The sequence below is a fragment of the Phoenix dactylifera genome, chromosome 5 (assembly GCF_051530095.1).
Source record: "Phoenix dactylifera cultivar Ajwa chromosome 5, Ajwa_hap1_PhDact_Kaust_v1.1, whole genome shotgun sequence".
In the NCBI taxonomy this organism is placed as follows: domain Eukaryota; kingdom Viridiplantae; phylum Streptophyta; class Magnoliopsida; order Arecales; family Arecaceae; genus Phoenix; species Phoenix dactylifera.
The window spans coordinates 2,228,496-2,249,457 of NC_143194.1; the positions used below are offsets into that span (position 1 = coordinate 2,228,496).

At 37.9% G+C, this 20,962-nt stretch overlaps 1 protein-coding gene across 1 annotated transcript; it reads left to right on the top strand.

Annotated features, from left to right (window-relative positions):
- The first annotated feature begins 3,217 nt into the window (after positions 1-3,217).
- On the top strand, positions 3,218-20,661 carry LOC103712594 (ARM repeat superfamily protein). Its single transcript, XM_008799160.5, has 19 exons — positions 3,218-3,858; positions 5,196-5,727; positions 5,820-6,077; positions 8,993-9,084; positions 11,892-12,101; positions 12,180-12,371; positions 12,462-12,674; positions 13,240-13,418; positions 13,526-13,619; positions 13,708-13,764; positions 13,904-14,038; positions 14,168-14,239; positions 16,166-16,279; positions 16,412-16,573; positions 16,724-16,852; positions 18,213-18,314; positions 18,394-18,470; positions 19,129-19,281; positions 19,756-20,661. Exons 1-19 carry the CDS (start codon positions 3,346-3,348, stop codon positions 20,321-20,323), a joined length of 3,852 nt encoding a protein of 1,283 aa, XP_008797382.3. The 5' UTR covers positions 3,218-3,345; the 3' UTR covers positions 20,324-20,661.
- Positions 20,662-20,962: the final 301 nt, after the last annotated feature.

A 20,962-nucleotide genomic window follows, 5' to 3' on the forward strand; every position in this document is an offset into this window, starting at 1 on the left:
ATGTCCGGTGGTTACTAGGAGAGTGCGATGTCTTTAGTGTTGTACATGTATTTCGGAAGGCGAACAAAGCTGCTGACTGGATCGTCTATTTGGAGAGACTTTCTGGATCCAGTGCGTTCCCGTCCCTCCACTGCCGTGGAGTATTTTGTCTTTTGATTCAGTTGGCCATGCTCACGTGAGACTAGTGTGAGCTACCGGTGTACCAAAAAAAAAAAAACAAATGATCTTTCTTCTATCCCATACCTAGGTTGGGATCTCATGTATGTCATTTGGATATGTTGGGCATCTCGTGCATTTGTTGAATATTACACATACTATCGTCCTCCCTGTAAAAGAACTCGGGCGATTAAAAGTTCTAGTAATTATGACTAAAAGTATCACAATTACTATGAGGAAGTGTGATGCCCGTATATAATTCATTATGTGAATCTAGATCTAGGTTCATATTTCCACCAATAGGCATAACACCGCTATCAATCTTAGATGCTAAAATTTTTCTTGGAATGACCTATCATGGAGAACTGTCCAACTATTTACTCAACTGATTACAGCCAAAATATTTGACCCAATATGACCGATAGCAATAACATAGAATTCATTATGTTATTTTCATATGGAATTTTGCTACCAATTTAGAATTTTATTTCCTACCCATCTTCGCTTGAGTGCTTCTATCAACAATCACCATATCTTGATTTTTTTTTAGTTTGGGTGTGGAGGAAACCAAACAAAGATCTTTAATTTTAAGGAAAAATACAATAAGACCCTCTCAAGCTTTTGTGTTTTGCACTTAGCCCCCTCCATGCTTAAAATATTTTAATGTGAGCTACCAAATTAACATCAATCTAATCCTTCGGTCCATCTCCATTAGCTAGTCTTCAATAACAGAAAAAAAAAAGCATCATACCTTGAACTTTGCTAGAATCCCAACAAATGCATCTTAAAATTTGCAAAAAGAAACTCAAAATGCACTTGGCATCTAAACTAAGAAGGGAGAATGGGAAACAGGACTGCCACCTCCATTGCTATCGATGGTGGCGGCGACACCAATTCCACCTCCTCCAGACCACCACTACCACCTCCAATCCAGAATCCTCACTCCTATTGGTGGTGAGTTCTTAAACTCCTTGCCCAACTACATTCTCATCATTTTATAAAGTGCTGTCCCAGTCAGAGAAGAAGGGTGGTCGAAAGGAATAGAAAAGTTCGAGTCACAAACTCTCTTCGGGTGAGAGTAACCCTTACAATTTCCCTACGAAAATACTAGGAAAAAAACTCCTCTCCTTCCCCTTCCGGACTCTCCGTTTATATTCTATCATTCATCCCCATAACTCCTGACGTGAAGTCCGGGCCTCCACTCATCAAACTCCTCAGCATCACTCATCAACTTTCCCACGTCCACCCCTTGCTTCGGAGCCCACGCCCCACATCCTCCTACGTCTTCGCTTCGGAGCCCATGCATGGCTCTCCCTCTAGCGTTGTCCCACTTCCGACTTCGAACTTCCTCTCACTCGCAACTGCAAACGGCTTCCCTCTCCCAGTGTCACGAACTTCCCGCTAGCGACGGACCCAGGTGCATGACCTGTCATTGTGCTTCCTCTCGCTCCCAACCCCATTGCTGCATGATCTTCTTCCTCCTGCGAACTCGGCGCTGTATTCCACGTGTCAACCATGCGGTCGATGGCTACCCAAATAGCGGGATCCATCATGCTGCTATTAAGATCAGTGACCCTTTCGTTTTAGATGGTCGTAAGATAATATCTATACTATCCTGTCATCCCTATCAAATCATGCAGCAAACTGGACATATCCAATTTCATTCATGTGTTGAACCATGATTTCTAATAACTTACAAACTAGATTAACAAATGGATTGCTACTGTCGCATGCAACAAAATTGCATACCTTGTTCCTCGCTTCAATCCAACTCATCCCTTCATCTTTGTTGCTCCCCATCCCTCTTTCAATGACCCCTGCGAACTCTTCCATTAACTTCCAGCATCATTTCTTTTCAAGAATGCGATAGAAGTGTTTGATCCCTTTTGCTTTAAAACCACAATCTTTTGAGCAGCATTCTGTGCGTCTTATTCATGTAGTTGTGAGAAAGTCCAATGCCAGGCACCTCGCTTCCACCATTCCAAGTCCAATGCCAGGCACCTCGCTGCCACTAATCGAGGTTGTATCATGGGTGTGTGGACGTATATTTAGTCCCATATCGGTTATTTGTTAGGTAAATCTTGAGTACTTATACATGATCAAGGAACCTAAATAATACCTTCCGGCCAGCCTTTTTGGAACAGGTTCTGGGTTGCTACAAATGGTATCAGAGTGGATCTGCTCCATAACCTATGTGAACTAGGAGACACTGCTGTCTCCAATCAATAAGGAGACGGCATATACTTCTCGAGGCGTCGTATAGCGGAGGTCATTGTTGATGAGGACCTTGGCATGGATTTTTTTGAAGCTTGGTACGCTATTATTATATTATATTATTATTTTAATACTAATATTTATATTGATTAGAAAAATAAGGTGCATAGAAATAATATATTAAATAATTTCATAACATAAGTATAAAATACAAATTTCTATTTGCATTATAATTATAAAATATATATATCATAAATACTATATATAATACTAATATAATAAAATGATTATATTAAAATATTATTTTTTAACTGAATTGAGGAATATTTTTTCCTCTTTGATCATATAATCCTACTATGATTTAAAAAGTAAATATAATTTAAAATTCTGCCATGTAAGGTCAATATGGTAAAATTAAATACGATGATCTCATCGTCTCAATTCACATTATTTTTGGTCATGGGTTGATCATCTACCACCGAGGTGGTAGCACGGTTGGAACAAGGTTAAGATTCTACTGGAATAGCTCAGGTTCGAAATACATGGGCGTCGATTAAATGCGGGGATCGGATGCCTTCCACCTGATTTGCCCGGTAGAGTTGCCATTTGGTCTGCCGGTACTTAGGTAGTGCTGGTGTGACGTACTTATATAAAATTTGTTTGCCCGTATCAAACATTCTCCCTCAAGGATGAGGCCCAGTGGGGGTTGCTACGCGAGTGAGGTTCTCCTCACCTCCTTCTTCATTTTTTCCAAAAAAAATAAATAAATAAAATAAAATAAAAAGAAAAAGAAAAAGAGGAAAAGGGTTGATCATCTCATATAAATTTATTTTTATCTCTCTCGCTTGCGTCCCGTCTCTCGTAAGTCTCGTCCCGGGTTAAACCTTTTCAGTCTCTGCCTCCTTCCGCCGCCTCTCTCTCTTTCCCTTCAAAACCCTAGGCTTGGGGTTTCTTCTCGAAGCTCTCTCACTCGTCATGGAGGGCGTCGAGATGGAGGGCGAGATGCCCTTCCTCCCGGAAGACGAAGCCGCTGGAGAAGATCTCGCCGCCGGCGTCCTCGCCCGGTTCCACAGCTCCATCAGGGACGACCACCAGCACCTCTGCGCCGCCGTCGGCACCATGGTCCAGGCGCTGAAGGATCAGGGCATTCCCCTCACGCCCGTTGCCTACTTCGGCGCCACCGCCTCGTCCCTCGACCGCCTCTCCCGTGACTTCGCCTCCGGCTCAGACCCCGTCGCCACCGCGCTGCTCTCCTTCCTCTCCATGGCTCTCCCCAGTGTTCCTCCCGCTGTCCTGAGGAGCAAAGGAGCCTCGGTTTCCGATACCCTGGTTCGGATTCTAGGGTTTGGGTCGCTGCCGGAGGGTGGTGTGAAGGCTGGGTTGAAGTGCGTCTCTCATCTCCTCGTGGTCGGAGACAAGGGGAACTGGACGAGCATTTCCACTCTCTATGGAGTGCTTATTGGGTTTGTCACGGATCACCGGCCGAAGGTACTTTGAAAACTTTATTGCTTTTTGATTTTCGAGTTGTGTATTTCTTTCTGATCCTACGATTGTTGCATTGAAAACCTCTTCTTTTCTCCACTCTTTTATGCTTGTTTGATTTTTTGCGGTTTCCATGCATTAAAAAGTTTTTTTTTTAAATATTTTATGTTGTCCTATTGTAGTGTACAAAACAACAAATTTATCAAGCTTTATTTGCCTATGATGAGAAATCTGATATTTCTTAAAAAGTGTCAAAACAATACGCAAGCCATGTGTTAGTTTCATGAATTCATTTTGAGATGTAATAAGTTGGAATATTGAGAATTTTTGTGAATTTAGCTGCGTAAGACTGTCATCAACATCTAGCTTATTCACTCCTACTCGATAATTTATTGAAAAATTGCATTGTACATGATGTTTGTGGTCTTTGTGGGCACTAGGAGTAGAGTTGATGTTGGTTTAACAAATTTCCTACATGTTTTAAATGTCTCTTATTTGGTTTTGCATGACAAACTTTGTCACAAGCCAAGGACTTGTTTGGTTTGTGGGAGGAGGGGGGAGAGTGGGATCAATGGAAAAATGGAGAGATGCTTCATGTTTGGTTGGAGTTTTTAAAGAAGAGAAATGAGAATGTAACTTTTTCATGGGAATAAGATTTCCATATTTCATGGGAAAGAAGAACCCATATGGGACATAGGAAAGTCCAATTTCCACTGGTTGGGAACTAGGGCAATTTTTTTCCAAAAGTGCCCAGATAGAATGGTGTAAAATCTTTCTCTTGATTGAGGATTTCACATGTATTTAACCAAACATAAGCCACTCTGAAATGTGCCACCCAACCAAACATGCAAAAACCACTTTTCCAGGCATCAATTTTTCCCAAACAACATTCTGATAAGAGAAAATTCTTCCCGCAACCCAAATGAGTCCCAAATGGTATCAAGAATTACATACTTGTGCGCTCATATATGTAAGCAATAGCATGTTGGGTCTTTGGATTATGTGATTGACAGATAGAGGATTCTTTTTACCTGTTAGCCTTTTGATCTTTCTTGTTTTATTCTTCTGTAAATTTAACAGGGAAATTAAATGATTGTATCATTTTTATTTTGATTACTTGGCCTTATTGTGCTTCTTATTATTTTCTTTCTGCTTGCTACTAATAAGCTTTTTTAAGATCATTTTATTCTCATCGTTTTCTGTTGGGTGGATGATGCAAATCACTTATTTTTCAAAAAGGCTACTTGCACAAAGTTAATATCAGAAGGTTGTCACTGGGGGTACTTTATTAACTTTTAAGGGCACAGTGTAACATGGGTAAATGTTAAATGGATGAACTGCAGGTCAGAAAGCAGTCTCATGTATGTCTGCGGGATGTACTTCAAAGGTTCCAGGGGCTGTCAGTTCTGGTGTCGGCAAGTGAAAGAATCACAGCCATTTTTGAGAGGTTTCTTCTGCTTGCTGGTGGATCTAATCCTACGAGTTCAGCTGCAGAGAGAGAAAGGCCCAGGGGAGCTATGGAGGTCCTATATATTTTGAATGCTTTGAAGGACTGTATCCCTCTAATGTCAATGAAGTCTACAAATGTTATTCTAAAATACTGCAAACCATTGTTGGATCTGCGGCAGTCAGTTGTTACAAGTAGTATATTGGAGATTTTACACTCTCTCTGCAGCAGTCCAACTTCAGAGGTTGCTCCTGAAGTGTTGCTAGATCTGCTGTGTTCATTAGCATTATCCATTACTGATAAGGAAAAATCAGCAGATGGGATGGCATCAGCAGCACGCTTGCTCAATGTTGGTATAAAGAAGGTTTACCAGCTAAACAGGCAAATATGCATCGTGAAGCTTCCTATCACATTTAATGCCCTTGGAGGTTGGTTTAGCTTTCAGCAGTTCGTTTTTTTGGATTTAGACTAGATTATTTGGTAAATAAAACGATCAATTTGTTATTCTATCACCTGACAGAGATCTTAGCCAGTGAGTATGAGGAAGCCATATTTGCTGCTACAGAAGCTTTAAAGGGTTTGATAGGCTATTGCCTTGATGAAAGCCTGGTCCAGCAGGGTGTTGATCAAATCAAGACTAGTGATGGAGGGACAAGAAAATCTGGACCAACAATCATTGAAAAGATTTGTGCCATCATTGAAGGCTTCCTTGGTTATCGCTATAATGCAGTCTGGGACATGTCTTTTCAAGTTCTTTCAACAGCCTTTGATCAATTAGGTACCCTTTTTAATTGGTATTTCCTTCTACATGCAAGCCTTCAATAAATGTAGCTGCTAAATTAACTAAATTAGTGAGAACTCATAATACTTATGTCCTTTGTCATTTAATAGAAAGTAGATGCATGCCTTGTCTAGAATCTGACATAATTTTTGCTATGAATAATTGACTAAGCTATTGCTAGTGATGGCTTCAGATGCACTTGAAACGGAGTTCCAATTTAGTCACCTTAGATCAAGTAACTAATAACATCTATTTCTATATATGCATCAGAATATTAACTTTTGCTATCAAAATTCATCTAATTAAATTTTGGGTCAGCTTCAACCTTTTTCACCATTTCCATCTTTATGTACAGCTAGTTGTCTATGAATGCATATTACATGCATTTATCACATTTCTGAATTTGCAAGTAAAATCAAAAACAGGTGTAAAACCTATCACGAAAATTACACTTTATGCACATTAGTGGAGAGCAATACAAGTTACTTCAAAATAAATAGACTATGTTGCTTGAGAAACATCAATGTACTTATGAAATTGCACACCGTGAGCTTGAACAAGTTTGAGTAGGCCTGCTCTTAGATCAGTAAGTTTTAAAAATCATACTTACAGGATGGTTCATATTGGTTGAGACTCTAAACAGCCAAATTTTGCTCCATCCGGCCATGAGAATTATTCTTTGATTTGACCTGGATTTTTTCCTTATGGTCCAACTAGTTTCATCAATTATAGCTGGTGATTATTAAAGGTTTTAAGTGATCTTAATTTTTATTTTTAACTAACATGATTAGATGAATAAGGGAGATGAAACAAGCTAAAAGAGGGGAGGGGGGGGGATAAATTTATCATATCAACTGAATGAATTAATATTGCATCGTTTAGTTTTAACTTAATTTTTATTTTTTGTACATGCATGTATTTACTTATTCATGCATGCATATGGTAACCACATGCAATGTTGCACACAGACACACATCTATCTATACTAAAAATAACAGTTTTGAATTTGGAGAATATTTCCTTCTGATTTTATCCACCATTTTTTCTACCAAATATACCCTTACACTCTTCTTATAATACATAACTAATTGCTAGTTAAATGATCCATGGCATTCAATTAAAAAAAGGGAATACTGAAATCCTAGCTGTTAAAAAGGGGAAAAAATAATTGTATCCTAATCGCTATTTTTAGGGAGGCAAGTTTCTTGAGCTCTCTTCCTCTTTGATCCAAACCTAGGTCTATGCTAATTCATTTGTTTTTAAGGGTGACAACACAAGGAAAAAAATAGAGATTCCCCTATTATTTTTAAATTTTTTATAATAATTTAAAACTTTATACTTATTTTGTTTAGGATGTTCATTGCATGTGTCTGGTTGCTAGGATATTAAAGTAAAACTTTAGATTGGTACTTTTTGAATCATATATTTTTTCTAACATATTTTTCTTCTTTGCCCCTTAGGAAAAATGCTTGGTGCATGAGAGTCCATAAAGCTGATCCCAATTAGTTGTGCCCAGGCTGGATTATTATATCTAGGGTATCATTATGAACAGATGCAATTTTGAAATGCATGATTGAATTTTTATAAAATTTGTCTAAAAACTATTATATCTTATAATATATGTTGGCAAAATATTCCATGTTAGTGTTGTACTTGAGTTATATATAATATATTGAAAAAAGTACTTGGGTTGTATGCAAAATGGTAGTGCCAAGATGGTTAGGCAAACACCTCAGTAGCTGCATAGAACATTGAAGTCGAGGTGGATACCTACTAGATTTACATTTGTCTGGGTAGGTTGCAGGCCTAGATGGTCTGTACCTTACTACCTTGGTAGTGAAGCATGAAATCTCTCTAAGAGTGTCGGTGGCCTTTTCATGTGCACCAGGGTAAACTGCTTGAGCACTTTCTCAATGCCCATGATAACACCGAGCATAAGTGGTGGGTCCTCTCAAAGCACTTAGGCTAATTTTTGGAGAGGACCCTTTCCAAGCTGGTTTGCCATCTGTTTCTCTGTCACAATTGTAGGTACAATACTTGGTACAAGTATTTGAAGCCTTGTTTCAGTAGATTTGGTTAACATTTTGTGGGGTAAAATCAGTAACTTTTTTTATATCTCAATATTGTTTTTTAAATTAATTTCCATGGCGGGTGATTTGATTAACCTTGTCTGTATATGGAGGGGGGAAGACTTTTCTTGTTTTAGAGATTGATCCAGTCGTTAAATTCCCCTGTGGACTCCAAAATATTCATTCAAGTTATCCTCATTATATTCTGTTTCCCACCTTTTTCCTTTATCAACTTTAATTTTGCAGTGGCCAATCAATTAGGATCCCTATCCTGTAATAGAAAATTACAGTTTGGTATCAAAGAAAGCTCCTTCATTGTTTTCAGTTTTCACAAAGAAAGCTCCTTCATCATTTTCAGTTTTCACAAAGAAAGCTCCTTCATCGTTTTCAGTGTTCGTGATACTAAAACTCATGGCTCTATAGGATGCGGAGTCCTCTAGAATCAATTTTGTATGATCTCTTTTCACTAACCATGAAGAGATCTGTTTTTCTTTTTCTTCCTCTTTGTTTCTCATTCATTTATCTTTGTAGCACGAGCCGTGTGAAAAAGCATGCATGTTGAAGATTTTTTTAAAAAAGGGTCTTGATCATTACCAAGATCCCATGTACCACAACATTTTGGCACTTGTGAATAAGGATTGGAAAAATCTCCTCATCCCACCATCTTCACCCATGAGGCAAAGAAAGATGCTTCCTTATACCGAATATCTTGATCACTGTTGTTTAGCAATTCAAGATTTTCACTAGGCTTTGTGGTTCATTAAAAATGATTTCATTCTAGAACTTCTTTAGAATGCTGCTCTACTTATTTTTGACCTATCATTCTTAATGGGGAACATTCAGGGGAATCTTCATATTATCTGATGGCCGGAGCAGTTAGGAGCCTTGCAGATGTACAGAAGTTGTCGGACGAAGACTTTCCTTACAGAAAGCAGGTAGTTTTTTTTTCCATCCATTGCATTTGCTAATGTCCATTGTTTCTTTCTTCTTTCTCGTTGTTTTGGAGAAACATCCTTTCTTTCTTCTCAAAATTGAGGTGTTACACCATAAAAATTTTTGATGTTTATTTTGTCTCTTTAATTCCAAAACTATATAAATTTCGGTTAGTCAAATTTCAATATGAGTTGTAGCTATGCAAGGTGGCAAAAAAAACTAATAGTTCAATATTCTTAGATTTTATTTGTATCGATATAATTATGCTCATACATGACATAGATGTAAGGGAGATCAAATCTAGACGGCTTTGTGAAAAAGTTGGAGGATAATTTTGAAATTTGCTATTCCTAGTTTGGAGTTTGAACCTACTTATAACTTAAAAAAAGGTTGCTGATGCCTTGCAAAGACGTTAGGGAAGATGAAAGTAGTCTTACTTTTATAAGCGACTTCACCTGTTATGCAAGGATTAATGCTGTAAAAAATTCTTCATTCGCAGATTTTAGTTTCCAAATTGTACACATAATGAAGTAAGCTGACAAGGGTATGCAATCTTATCCTCTTGACCTACAATGTTGGTGCATTGGATGGGTAGATTTTTGTTGACATCCTATTACGTCCACTACTAGGTGGTTTCGTACTGAGTGTTAGCATTGAAAGTGCAAAACTTGGAACCGAAAAAAAAAGAAGAAAGCATACATGTGCCTGCACAAACTTCTATTATGTATATGCGTATACAGTGAGAAACAAGATCCACAATCTTGGTACTGGATACCATATTGGTACCTTATTGGTTCAGTACGGTATGGTATGCATTCGTACTAAAATAGCTTTTTAAACATTTTTCTCAATTTTTATCTTGATACGCCTTGGTATAGGTTGGTACGCACCTCAGTATATCTCGATATGAGATGGTACAGGATCTGTACCGTCCCAAACTTGAGCTTCGTACCGGTTCTCTCTCTGTACGGTACGGTATGTCCCATACCGAGTGCTCGGGGCGGTACATTAGACCATAGCGAGGAAAAAATGTGGCTACATTTGACTTGAGGGCAAAGTTGGTTGTAACAAAGATCCAATTTGAAGTCTCCCTGTTGTAGACAATGGTCTTTAGTGTCTAGCACTAAAATGCTTCGAAACTAAAATTGAAATCATATATTTTGGAAATTGCTTGTTTAAGCATCTGTCTCAAGATGGACAGTATTGATAGCACAATATAATGTTTTGATTTAGCTTATGGATTAGAAGCATCCAAATAATAATTCAATTTAATGTATGTGCCTAGATCTAGATCAAATGGTATGTAATATCAATTTATATAGCCTACTAGATATATTAACATGTTAGCTTTATTAGTTCCATCTATTTTGGGATAACTTGGATGCACAAGAGATCTTTGAAATATACGACATTTAGTTTGTTAAGCATTTTAGATGCGATAGATCATCTTCAATGGTGTGGGTATCTTCAATGCGATAGATCCCCCCCCCCCACAAAAAAAAAAAAAAAAAAAAAACACACACACACACAACAACAACAACAAAAAAGAAAAACAAAAAAAGGAACCCCCAAAATACAGGCAGATATATTCAAAGACAGGTTATTCATTTGCAATGACAGTTTATGATGTTTTGTTATACAATAAAGCAATTCTGATGAGGGTGATTGTCTACTTAGACCTTGTGAGAGCAGATATGAGGGTGCTGCAACTACAATTGGAAGATAGCGAAGAGCAAAATCGAAATAACGGTTCAAGTAGTTGGAAAATCATAATGGGTTATGTTTCAGGTGGACATAATACTTGGGTCCATATGCTGAAAATTTTATTGAGTGAATGCTTAGGTCACTTGGCGATTCTGCCATGCAGTTAGAGTGAATTTGGCAAAGTGGTGCATGCTGCTTAATTCAAGGCGGTAAAGCACTTGTATGTTGATAATCTGCTTGGAGGTGTTTGCTGGCTTGGAATTGTGGTCCAGATATAGCCCATTAGATCACATCTGTAAATAGCTTAAAGTCTGATTAGTCATTATTTATCGTCTCAAGTCTGGCCTTCAGTATAAAAGCATCTCTCATCATGCATTTTTGTCACCCTGAGCCTGCTTTTCCATGCCTGTTGCTGTGGGTATATATTTTTGCATTCTGGTTGCTCACCCATGTTCCTAGACTTGGCACCATCTTTAAAAAGGCTACCCATTCAGTTAGCAGAGATGGAAGATGGCCATGTCATCTTAAGAGTATGGTTAAAATATGTTGTAGTGGATTGTTTGAAAGCTTCCATTGCAATTGCTTGATCAATTCTTTCTACTCATGATGCTTCTTTAGTCCTCTCCTCTCAGCTTTACCAGCTCCTACTTTGTGGTCAAACTCATTCAAGGCTGTTGGTCTGCAAGAGTAATTCTTGCTTTGCACCCCTTCAGTATCGTATCTTAAGTTAGAATATAATTTGGGGTGCTAGCTGATGCAGATCTGGGGTATATTAGATCTGCAATCAAATCTGCCAAATTGAGATATTTTTATTATTATTCATTAATCTGATCTCATGAAAATAACCTGGAATCTGGAAAATAGCACTATAACTATGAAGAAACTATGAGAAGAGGGTGAAGGTAAATGCATTGAGAGTTAAGTTGGCATCTGCTGGGCCCATAATTGTTTGCATATCTGTAGAAGTTCAATGGAAAATATTTGCTCTTACATATAATGCTCATCAATTCCTTTAATATTGTATGATTAGATGTGACTTTAAAAATATACTTAAGATGTTGACTGTCTTGTTTCTGTTTTGTGGGCTTACTTTGTCAACCTGCAGCTTCACAAATGTGTTGGCTCAGCCCTTGGTGCCTTGGGACCCGATGCATTTTTATGCCTTTTGCCTCTCAATCTGGATGCTGAAGATATATCTGATGCTAATGTTTGGTTGCTTCCTTTATTGAAGCATTACATAGTTGGTGCCCATTTAGGATATTTTACAGAAAAGATTTTGGAAATTGTCAGAAGACTACAGCAGAAATCCCTGAAGGTACTAATCTTTTCATGTAATAAGTTGATGCCTTTCTTCTAGGTAGTCCTATAATAATGAAAATTTGTTATGCCACAGCTTGAAAAGGAGGGACGGGTTTATTCAGCTAGGAGTGCAGAAGGCCTTGTATATTCACTGTGGTCTTTGTTGCCTGCCTTTTGCAACTTTCCTGTTGATACTAGCAGTAGCTTTAAAATTCTTCAGAAAGTGTTATGTCGTGCACTTCGTCAAGAGCCTAGTCTGCGTGGCATAATATGTTCCAGCCTGCAGGTCTCATGTTCGTGATCCAGATTCGAATATTTAATAGCATAAAATGTGGCTTCTTATCTTGTTTCTTTCTCTGTTTATTTGCATGTGTAGATTCTGATTCAACAGAACAAGGACATACTATCTGGAAACTCTGTCGTGTCTGATGATGAGATAAGCAAACCTGAAAGAAAAGCAAGAGATCACTATACACTTGATGCAGCGGACAAAAATTTGATGGCAATACGGTCATTTTCTATAGAGTTTTTCTCAGTTTTATCTGAAGTCTTCTTGACATCTTCAAAAGAAAGTGGTGGATGCTTGCAGGTACATTGTTTTCTTACTTTCCCAATTAACATATATGAGATCTCTTATTTGGCATTGAGTGCAATTGAGCTGCTCGCTTTGTTTCTCAGTATAATATATGGGTATCCATCTGTTGATAGCATCATCAGAATTTGATGTATCCTGTTTTTCCATTCAAAATTTTACAGATCTCATGTGCTTTTAGATCTGAATGTTAGAAACTGGTCATATGAATGGGCCATATGGATTTATCCTGGTATATATCACCCATATCTAACTTTCCAGGTTTGGGTAGACCACAGTGTAGATCAATACAAGATATTCAAGACTATAGTATTGTATGAGAGGTTGCTTTTTTTACTAGCCGGTAATTAGTTTATATTCCATCATTTAAGCATGGCCATTTTTTTACTTTCCTGAAGCTGTAAACATAGCTTGGGAACTCTCCAACTGCAGCTTCTTTAGAAATAGGACTTTCGTGCCATCCAGTCTTAAAAGTAGTATATGTCATATTTGTGCCCCTGTTTGTTGTGCTTTTGGTATGTTAACTTTCAGAAAGTGAATATTGTGTTCCCCTACCTTCCAGTGTGCAATCCACGAGTTTGCTTCCATATCAGATGAAAAGGTAGTCAAGAAATTCTTCATGACTACTATGCATAAGCTGTTGAAGGTGACTCAGGAAGTGATTAAAATGAAGCAAGATAACAATTCTAACTCAATGCAAATTGACAATTCATCTGACGAAGTGTCACTCTCACATTCAAGGTATTGACTTACTATGTTTATTTTTAGAAGTTTGCTCGAAACTAGTTCATCAAAACCTTAATTGGATTTGTGCAATATTTGATGCTGCACCTTTCATCTGATTGCAGGGCCCTCTTATTGGACTTGGCAGCTGCACTTCTGCCAGGTCTGGGTAAGCAAGAGATTGGTTTATTTTTCACTGCTATCAAGCCTGCGTTCCAGGTGCTTCAATGTTTGAATACTAGTTTACTTGTTTGATCTCCAGATTATATGCTTGTAATGACATTGAGTAAGATTTGATAAATTCCAGGATGAAGAAGGGTTAATCCAAAAAAAAGCATATAAAATTCTTTCAATCATGCTCAAGGTTTGACTTTGTTCTCAATATCTGAAATAATAAGCATTTTCCAAAACTTGCGAAGATATCATTAGTTATGTTTGATTTGTGATTGCTAAAAAAAAAACTAATTATATCTATTGATATTCATGTCAATGTGTGTGGTCAGGAATGTGAAGGATTTCTTTCAAGTAATCTGGATGAACTACTTGGGTTGATGATAGCGGCATTGCCTTCTTGTCATTGTTCAGCTAAACGCCACAGACTTGAGAGTTTATATTTTTTGATTGTCCGTATTTCAAAGGTTGGTGATGATAATATTTTTGTTTTGATCATTCTGAATTTAAATGCATGTTGATAATTATAGATTCATCATCTTGGAATTCATTTGACTAAAAAAGTACTGGAAACTGAAAAATTACTTTGTTTGCAGGATCCATCAGAACAAAAGAAGAGGGACATTATCAGCTCCTTCCTCACTGAAATTTTACTTGCTTTAAAAGAGGTATTAATAAATCCCCTTACAGGAAACTTATCCTCATCTTGTCATCATCATCATCATCATTTTTATGGCTGATTCCTGTTTACAGTATCTACATATATATAGAAGTCCAACTGGTTTGTTCTACAATTGGCTGAATGCACTGGCACATACTCATTACTTACAAAGTCCTCTTAAGAACAGTGGGGAGGTTTCTAGATTGTCAAAAGTCATTCCTCTGTTTATTTTGATTTAGCATCTGCCTAATACCACTGTTTATGTAAGAGTTATCCGTGCATCAAATGTAGGACAACTACATGCTTGACAAACAGTTGCTAGTTCTTACTTTAAACAGTAAGAGCTGCATGAGGATCTTAACTCCTTAAATATATTAAACCATGCTACTGTATATTGCATACTTGTGGGTGCCTTGTTGATCTTATAGAATGATCGTTTGCTTAAGAGCATGCACAATATTGAGAGGAAGGCATAGGAGGGTACAGAAATATTACCTTGTTAGACTATAGGTATTTGGAAATTTTGTAGGGATTTTTCTATTTTTAGAAGATGCATCTTCTCATTATTCTCTTAATGTTACAATTTGGATGTTTGATTCCAATACCCTTCTTTGAAAGCTTCATCGATGGTCACTTGACCAGATGCTGTTCTCTCCTTTTCTGATGCTTTCTGGGATCGAGTTTGTATTGGTGAGCACGCAATTTTGCAAGTAGTTCGATGCATATAATATATTCTACAGAAACACAATAGTTAAATTGAAAACAAATTTTGAAGCTCTTATTAGCATTGCAGCTGGGATATATTCAATTCCATGGGAACCTTATTGGACTTTTTTGGGGTAGCTTGGTGATTTATCCTTGCAGTGGAATTTTAGGAAACAGCTTACTAGTTTGAGAATGAGAAGGGGAGTATACTCCCTTGCTAGCCATATAAAGTCTGGATTCTAAATTTGTACTGAAGTATGGGTGTTATTAGGTTCTTAAGGTAAAATCATAGCTCATAGTGTTTAATACACTGAAGACTCTCCTCTGAAACTTAAACCTGCATTTGATGTTGTATGGGTGGAGCTGGCTAGTGGGAAATTCTTGTGCTAGGTAATTGATCTTTTTCAGAAAATGGAGGCAATGTTCATGGTTTTGTTTGCTGGCTTGACGTCTATTTGCATATTGGTCAATAGCTGGGTTTGCCAGGATGCTTTCTTTCTTCTATTTCCTGGGCTTAATAGGCCCCATTTGGTGCTTACCGGTACCGAGGATTGCTAAATGGAGTTGGTGCTGTGGCTTTGTTGCCACGGCTTGCAATTGCCCATCGCTTAAGCAATTGTTGGTTACTGTAGGGTCTTGCCTGCTGGGTTTCTTGTTTGCTTTCTATGAGTGCATGACTGTTTCTTGCCGTGACCTGATTTCTTCCCTGCAGCTGCTGGACCTGCTTACTTGCTGCGGGTTTGGTTAGCCTTTCTCTGATCTTCTTTATTTTATTTTCCAGTTCTTGCTGGCCAGACTAATAATGTGATAGTGCACCTTCCACCTTAAGTAAATTTATTTAGGCTGTATGGGTGTATGGATAGTTCAGAAGGTTATAAATGTTTTGAGGTTTATGTTGAGCAAATAGAGATGCTGACTTCGTAGCCACCTGTTAGGCAATGTATCTTCACACAAGCTCATGCATAAACTTCCCGTGAAAATTTGGATCCAATCATGTACCTGCAGTAAGTATAATGCATAGTGTGTGCATGCACACGTGTACTCTCTGAATTTTCTGTTTGCATGTACATCTCTTTTCTAATGTTACATATTCCTTTTTTATTGTTAGGTTACATGTCTGAGTTGTCGTTGACCATCCCTTATGGATGATATGAATGTGTATGCTCATTTTTTGCGCAAAATGGGTAGATGCTTTGCATACATAGTTGATTGTGGATTCTCTATGCAGGCTAACAGAAAAACAAGAAATAGGGCATATGACTTGCTTGTTGAAATTGGCCATGCATGCGGAGATGAGGACAAAGGCGGGCAGGAAGAAAATCTACTACAATTTTTTAACATGGTACTGTCAATCATATGCCTTTTCCTTGAATAATGTGTCCATTGGGGAGAACACAGATTTATCAAGCAGGGAAAGTGTTAATGCTAATTATGTTATGCTGGTAATTGCCCTGATCTCCCTCTATGGACTCAGATTGCTGGAGGTCTTGCTGGTGAAACACCACATATGATCAGTGCTACAGTAAAAGGGTTGGCACGCTTGGCGTATGAGTTCTCAGATCTCATCACTGCATCTTACAATTTGCTCCCATCTGCTTTTCTCCTCCTGCAAAGAAAGAATCGTGAGATAATCAAAGTACCTTTCTTTTCCCACATGAGTTTTGAGTACTCAATAGAAATCTGACTATTTTCTGATGATTATTTCTGGTTTTAACCACATACCATTTCCCCCTTCTTTTCTTCTCTAGTAGTTGGCTGAGCTCAATATCTGTTATACTTGCTGCAGGCTAATTTAGGTCTCATAAAGGTACTGGTTGCCAAATCTAAAGTGGACAGGTTGCAAATGCACTTGAGGGAGATGGTTGAAGGACTATTGAAGTGGGAAAATGACACCAAGACTCATTTTAAAGCCAAGGTATCTCTCTGTAGACATGTCTGGATATCAGTTTTGTAAATGACAGCTGAAGTCATGAATACTGATCACATACACACGGTCCTTATCTGAAGTCATGATTTTTCATTTGGCTTCATTTTGGATCAGCATGCCTGAGCCAAGTAACTATGCTGAACCAATGTTGGAGAACTTGTGACTCAGACTTTACTCACCCTCTAGTACTTTTTTGACTCAGGCGAGTCAGCTCGGTGACTCACATATACATACATACACATGCATATACATACATATATGTTAAACTCCTACAAATAACTAAAAAATATATTTGATTGATCTAAACGTTCACAATTAATTTGAATTTAATTTAATCTAGTACTCTAAGAATGAGGATGAATTTATTGATATTATAGATTCAATAGTGATATTTATGTGCAAAACCAAATGGGAGAATAGCATTACCAAAATGGTCATCCAAGATTCCCAGTTAGAATAAATCATGTCCATGTTATTTAGTCTAGGAAATATACTAACTTCAAATTAACACAACAAAGAAAACATTGAAGTCTTCAACTTCTTGCTTATCACTTGTCATTTAAGTAGCCTTTTAGAACACAAAAAATCAACCATTTCTAGCCGTGTTGGCAGATGAATAGGATCTCATTTTCACCACTTTCTTGACCCTCAACTCTTACAACCATGTCTCCGTGCCTCCTTGCTCTTGTTTGTCATCTACATTGTTGTCATCCTTTAACTCAGCAATGACTTGGAGTGACTTGACAATGATTTGGTCTAACTCGGTGACAACTCTATCTAACTTGGCCGAGTTAAGGTCTTGTGGTAACAATAATTAAGAACACGATGGCAGTTTATTTTTTCTTGATTCATCAATTTAACCGAGTTATCAACACTTGGCTAGGTTTGTTCATTTCTTAATATCAGCCCAGTTGTCTGGACTTTTGACTTGGTAACCTTAGTATTTGACTCGACTCGGCTGAGTCATGGGTTGACTCGCCGAGTTTTCCAACCTTGTGCTGAACTGATTTACTGGTTGATTTTAAATTTCATATATTCCTATTCCTTTTCGAGCAAAATCCCTTTTGACAATTTTATGAGTGAACTACTTGAGCTAATCAATTGAAACATTAATGCCACTTGATGGATTCATGTGCCATGGAGACATCAAGATATTCTATTTTTTCAATGGGTTATAATCAGTTGTCTGTTCCTTGCATTTTATGTCAGTTATTATGCTATTTTTTTCTGTGATGTTGATTGCACATTGCCGAAGGATTACATTATTAACCTCCTCTGAAGAAAGAGAAAAATGGGGAAATCAACAACTTAGCATGTCATAACACTCACTTCTGTTTCATGTTGTCAGGTTAAGTTACTCATTGAAATGCTGGTGAGAAAATGTGGTTTAGATGCTGTTAAGGCAGTGATGCCTGAGGAACATATGAAATTGCTGGCCAACATTAGGAAGGTAAAATTTCTTGGGCTTAATGATGCTCCTATTCTGATTATTGCAGTACACTTCCCTTAATTTTTAATATAAATGACAGACTAGGGAGCGGAAAGAACGAAAAGCCAGATCTGAAGCAGATTCAGAATCACTTCATTCAAGAACGACTATGTCCAGGTAGGATCTCTCATATAGCAGCTTTTAATTGCAGGTGTCAAGGTTTGCCGTACTGGTCGATACCGTACCGTACCGGACATACTGTATCAGTACTGAACCAATACATGGTACTTTATGTACTGATGCTTTATATGCTGAACCTTACCATACCGTACCATATTGCGTACCGACACTATAATAGAATGGTACCAGTATGGGGTTCGGTACTGAGACGGTGAACCTTGGCAGTTATACTTTGTGATGATATATACTAACAAAATCGACCAGACAATCCTCACCCTTACAAAAGACAGCTAACAGAAAATTAAGACCTTCAATAAAAAATGACCATGGACTAAAATGTCATTCTTGAACAAGGTAGAAACAAAGTTACCTGTTAATTTTATATTTGAAGTTGGCAAGGAAAAATTATAGCAATCCTACTTTCATTGGATGCTAGAAATTTAAGCATATGTTACCAAGTTTATATCCAGTAACATTTTAAAAGTGGGTCCAGTGTGAATGGGGCAACCATATTTTCATATCGTGCATTTGGAATGGTAACCACCCTCACTGTGATCCCATGTCATATTTTTGTTTGTCATATGATGCTACTATTCCATAACGGATGCTTTACTAATGTATGGATATGTTTGCTTAATTGTTTTCCTGTTTTCAGGCAAAGTAGATGGAACCATACTCGTATTTTCTCTGATTTTGGAGATGAGAATGGGGACGATGATAGTGATGCAGAACTTGGGGTAGCCAGTGCTTTTTGTGACCGACGGACCAAGGCTTTCTCTCTTCAAGGCTCAAAAGCCGCTTCTTTGAGGTAAAGAACTTTATTCATCTTTTATTCTTTTAAAAAAGAACGCTATAGATTAAACTTGTGCCACGCAAGGGAGAGATCGTTGGACCTGCATCCTAAGTTTTATTTGGGGAAATGCTTTATCTCCTGTAAAACCTCCATGAAGAGACTGCAACTCACAGTTTTTATGAACTGCCAAGGGCAAAATTTGGCAATTCAGCCCCAACCTGACAACTGAACTCCGAGAGACACTAAAAACTGGGTTTGGACCCCTTCAGTGGAGGTTGTTGGGGGAAACATAGCAACACTGTTTTATTTAGTATGAGGCAGAATTTGTTTGTTGAATGTGTGTAGTCGGTGATATGCAAATCGACCATACTGTTATGAGTACTTGTATGCAACTTCAAGAGTACAGAGTTGGATTTGCACAATTTAATGGAAAACAAATCATTATCACTATTGACACTGTTTTATCATGGTCAATTGGTTTCTGTATAGGTCAAGCCGAATGCGTCAAGCAACTAAGAGCTTGCCAGAAGATTTGTTTGACCATTTAGAGGCTGATCCACTTGACTTGTTAGATCGACAAAAGACTAGATCAGCCCTCCAGTCATCAACACATCTCAAAAGGAAACAAGCATCTTATGACGAGCCAGAGATAGACCCTGATGGCCGTCTTATTGTTCATGAGGATGGTTGCAGACCTAAAAAGGAGAAGAGCCTTCCTTCAGATCATGACACGGATACAAGAAGCTATATTGGCAGCCGTTCAATGGTAAGTTCTTCAACAAGAATGCAGAAGAAGCGTCGGAAAACAACAGACACCGGGCGGGCTTACACGGGCCGTGAGTATACCAATAAGAAGGCTGGTGGGGATGTCAAGAAAAAGGATAAACTTGAACCATATGCATATTGGCCTCTTGATAGAAAGCTGCTTAACCGTAGGGCAGAGCGCAAGGCAGCCGCTCGCAAGGGTATGGCAAGTGTTATGAAGTTCACAAAGAAACTAGAAGGGAAGAGTGCTTCTGGTATACTTTCTCGCAAGGCAATGAAGCTCAAAAAGTAACAAAATAAGGGAGGCAATAGCAGGTGAGGTGTGAATACTCATGGCAAATAGGATGAAGCCTTGCTTGTGCTGAGGTGTGCTTGAGGAGGCGAGTTTATGGTCAATGACCTACAATACTCAAACTTCGATTGTTGTATCTTTGTTCAACTTAGCACGGAAAGAGTTGTTCATGGAAAAATTGCATGGGCAACGTGAGTTCTGGAGATAAGTTGAGGTTGTATTTTTTTTAAAACTCATTTCTTTTTTTTTCTTTGCATTTTTATAGTTTTGAACAGTGTATCATGACCTTTAAGTTATTTATATCTCGGAGAAGGATCATTCATTGTTTTTATTGGTAATATGATGCTATTTTGGATTTTAGTAAAAGATCCTGGAAAAAAAATTACTGCTTTGCTATGCCTTTTCAGTTTGGGGAAAAAAACAGGGGGAGGGGTGGAATTCAACTGGCTTTTGATTGGATCTTTGAGTGGAACTTCAATCCATTTTGAGCCGTTTGAGGCGGAAACGGTTGTTGAGCTATGTAAAGGTCTCTTTTCCCCAGATTATTATGTTAATGTTAAGCAACAGTTATTATAAAGTTTTTTTTTTTTCTTTTTTATTTTTTCGGGCCTTTGGGTAAAAGACCGAAAAGATGTTAAG